The sequence below is a fragment of the Setaria italica genome, chromosome II (genome assembly GCF_000263155.2).
Source record: "Setaria italica strain Yugu1 chromosome II, Setaria_italica_v2.0, whole genome shotgun sequence".
Lineage (NCBI taxonomy): Eukaryota > Viridiplantae > Streptophyta > Magnoliopsida > Poales > Poaceae > Setaria > Setaria italica.
The window spans coordinates 42538816-42542217 of record NC_028451.1 but is presented as its reverse complement, the minus strand read 5'-3'; the positions used below and the strand labels follow the sequence as shown (position 1 = coordinate 42542217).

Here is a 3402-nt window from a genome sequence, read left to right as displayed (position 1 = left end):
GCGGAACGAGGTGATCCGGCGCCTTCCGCGTGCTGCGTGAGCCCGTCACGCTGGTTCGGGGAGGACGACGCCGCCCGCGTCGAGCGCTTCAGGCTTGCGCTTAAGTCCAGCGTCATCGACGACATCGACGATCTCGACATGGCCCGTGGGCAGACCAACGACTTCCTTGGGGACATGATCGAGATGGGCAAGCGGCAAAAGTTCGGAAGGGACGCCTACGCCAAGAGTGTCGGCGGGGGTGCTGGTGATGGGAACGGCAGCAGGAGCGGGATTGACGATGCGGATGCAGACAAGGATTCGAAGAGGATGAAGGCCAAGTTTGATGAGCTTTGCAAGGAAGACAAGATTTTGGTGTTCTTCAACGCGCTGCTTAACGAGTGGAAGCAGGAGGTGGATGGCATGGCAGAGCTGGAGAAGCGGACAGCAAACGGGAAGACGAAGGTTGCGAGGTTCAACCAGTCCGCAAGATATCTCGGTCCCCTGTTCGAGTTCTGCAGGAAGAAGGTGAGTGTTCTTGGGTTTTTCTAGTTGGTTCGATTTAAAAAATTGGCCAAAATTTATAAACTTTTACGCATTGCTTTTGCACAATTTGTTCAATTGTCTGTAAATTTGATTAAAATTCAGAAACTAGTTATGCAATATCTTTTTTTTGCGGTTCACCAGTTATGTAATATCTAATCCATGCATAATATAACATTTAAAAGTACACTATATCTGTTTCCTAAGGTAGCAACTTTAACATTTTTGGGAGGATTGGCAGATAATTCATCCCCTATATTTAGTCTTGTATTTGCTGTCTAATTGTACCGTTTATTTTTTTTTGGGATGCCAAACTCAATGCAAAAAATTTAAAGCCCTAATATGAACAATTCTTTTGATGATGTAAAATTTTAACTACGCACGGCTTGTTTGGATAGAAATGGATTGGAATGGAATGAAGAGGATTGAGTTCAAAATGAACTAATTTCTCCTCCAATCCCTCCTATTACACTTCAATCCACTACTATCAAACAAATCCCTCCTATTACACTTCAATCCACTACTATCAAACAAGCTCTTGGAGTTTTCATGGTTCATGCGTTCTAACCTGTTTCCTCTTCAGGATATACCATACAAATTAATTGTTTACTGCAATTCAGTTGAACTTTCTGCATAATTAATTACTGCCTTGGCACATTTGTTTAGCTTTTTTATGGCACACCACTGTGCTTGTCCTTAATTCTGCTTACACTTGAATATTGCCTAAGTTCAAGGGTACTGCTAAAGTTCTGACTGTCTTGTCTTGTGCCTTCTCGCTGTATTTTCGAGAATTCTTGAATTAATTATTGTTTTATATGTTAAGATTCTCCCTGATGACATCCGTCAAGCATTGCTTGATATAATTGAATGCTGCATGAGGCATGACTAGCGATGGAGCAATACATCAAACTGGCCATTGGCAATGCCCCATGGCCTATTGGGGTCACTACGGTCGGTATCCATGAGTGTTCTGCCCGAGAGAAGATATGCACAAATAGTGTCGCCCACATCATGAACGATGAGACCGCTCGTAGGTACCTTCAGTCAATCAAGAGGCTTATGACCCTTTGCGAGCCGCGTTATCTCACACTACCCTGAAAATTGCGGAGATGAGCAGCCAGGCCAAATGGAAGTGACCTGCATGAACTTTTATAAGAGCAGAATGGTTAGGGTAAAGCCTCCAAGGAATGGCTCTGCTTGATACCAACAATATAAAAAAGGGATGCTTTATTACATTAGATTGGATCATAAATAGAGTTTGGGATCTTTATGTAATATCAAGCCTCTGTTTTCCCTGCTTCCTTTTTGTGACAGACACTAGCAAAGTATTGTCTTCATAAATTAGAGCCTCCATAAATTAGAGCCTCTTTGGTCGGGCTCTGGGTGCTCCGGCTCCAATATGTACCATCCCGAGAGCCAGAGCCGATAGGAGGGAGATGAGAGAGAAAACAGCCTGCGTGAGCAATAATAGCGCTACAATGCTCATGTCAGGTGGAGTCAGAACCCCACCAAAGAAGGTCGGAGAACACTTTATTGAACTGCTTGAGCAAGCAGCCACTTGTCCTTCCTGCAGAGAGCGCAAAAAACTTGCCTATTGATTATAGCAAAATGCTTCCTACCTCGTTAAGGAGAGATGTGGCTCAAGAACCTCCGAGCACGTGTGACAACTTCGTTAATTTCAAAATTTGCCGGTTCAATCTCTTAAAATAAGATGTTTATAAGGTGAGTATATGTTTTGCAAAAAAAAGTTAATAGTTAATAGAGTATTGGTACCGTCAAGTATTGACGTTGTATCTCTGTTAATGTCTTTATATGTAAGCGAGTTTGATATGGTATAAACAAAATGTGGACATTAAACGGTGGTGTGGATAAAATTATTGCTTAATACTTCCTCCGTTCCAAATTGTAGGTCGTTTTGGTTTTTCTAGGTTCATAAATATTATTACGCACCTAGACATACACTATATTTAGGTACACACAAAAATTCATAAACCTAGAAAAGTTAAAATTACCTGCAATTTGAAAAAATGATAAGAAGGCCTGCACGTCCACGTGATCGGGGGCTCGGGGCTGCTGGAAACAAACCCGCCGCTAACACAATTACGTTCACCCGGCGGATCGGAATCATGACAGCGGGCAAGGGCGACGTCGAAGGCGGCTGCCCCGGAGGCGGCGGGGCGGATCGCATCAGCGGCCTCCCCGACCACCTCCTCCACAGCATCCTGTTACTCGTCCCGGGCGGCACCGCCGCTGGCGCCGCGTCTGGGCCGGCCTCCCCGAACTCGCCCTCCGCTACCGACTCAAAACGGCCCTGTACGAGGGATCGCACGAGCGCATCGACGCCGCCCTGGCCGCGTACTCCGCGCCGACCCTCCGCCGCCTGGAGATCACCATGCCCTACGGGTCGTCCGACCTCACCTCGGACTGCGTCTCCTCGTGGCTACGGTTCGCCGCGCGGCGCCTCGCCGGCGACCTCCTGCTCTCGCTGCCGCACCGCGTGCCGGACGGCGACCGGGAGGAGCTCGTGGTTCCCCCGTGCGAGCGGGTCACGGCCATGCACATCGAATACGTGCGCCGCACGCTGCGGTTCCCTGCAAGTCATCAGGGTACCCCTGCAGTCGGCTGGAGGATCGCAAGACAAACCTCATTGATCGTATTGCATTCACTTGAAGAGGTAGAAGTAAAGGGTGGTGGAGATGAAGCAGACCACAAAGCTGAACTCGTGAGAATGTTGTGCAAATGCCATGCGACATTCAATAAGGTCTCCATTTCTGTGCGAGGAGGTGCTCATACACGCAGGAAGATCCGTAGCATTGTTCCTCCAAATGACATGTACGAAATCACCGTGCGGGGGTGAGTCGCACTAGGGGCATCGACCAAGGC

At 47.5% G+C, this 3402-nt stretch overlaps 1 protein-coding gene across 1 annotated transcript; it reads left to right on the top strand.

The window, feature by feature from the left end:
• Positions 1 to 14: 14 nt before the first annotated feature.
• LOC101767012 (pre-mRNA-splicing factor 18-like) lies at positions 15 to 1516 on the top strand. Its single transcript, XM_012843741.3, has 2 exons — positions 15 to 504; positions 1343 to 1516. The coding sequence occupies exons 1-2, from the start codon at positions 139 to 141 to the stop codon at positions 1406 to 1408; spliced, it is 432 nt and encodes a 143-aa protein (XP_012699195.3). The 5' UTR covers positions 15 to 138; the 3' UTR covers positions 1409 to 1516.
• Positions 1517 to 3402: the final 1886 nt, after the last annotated feature.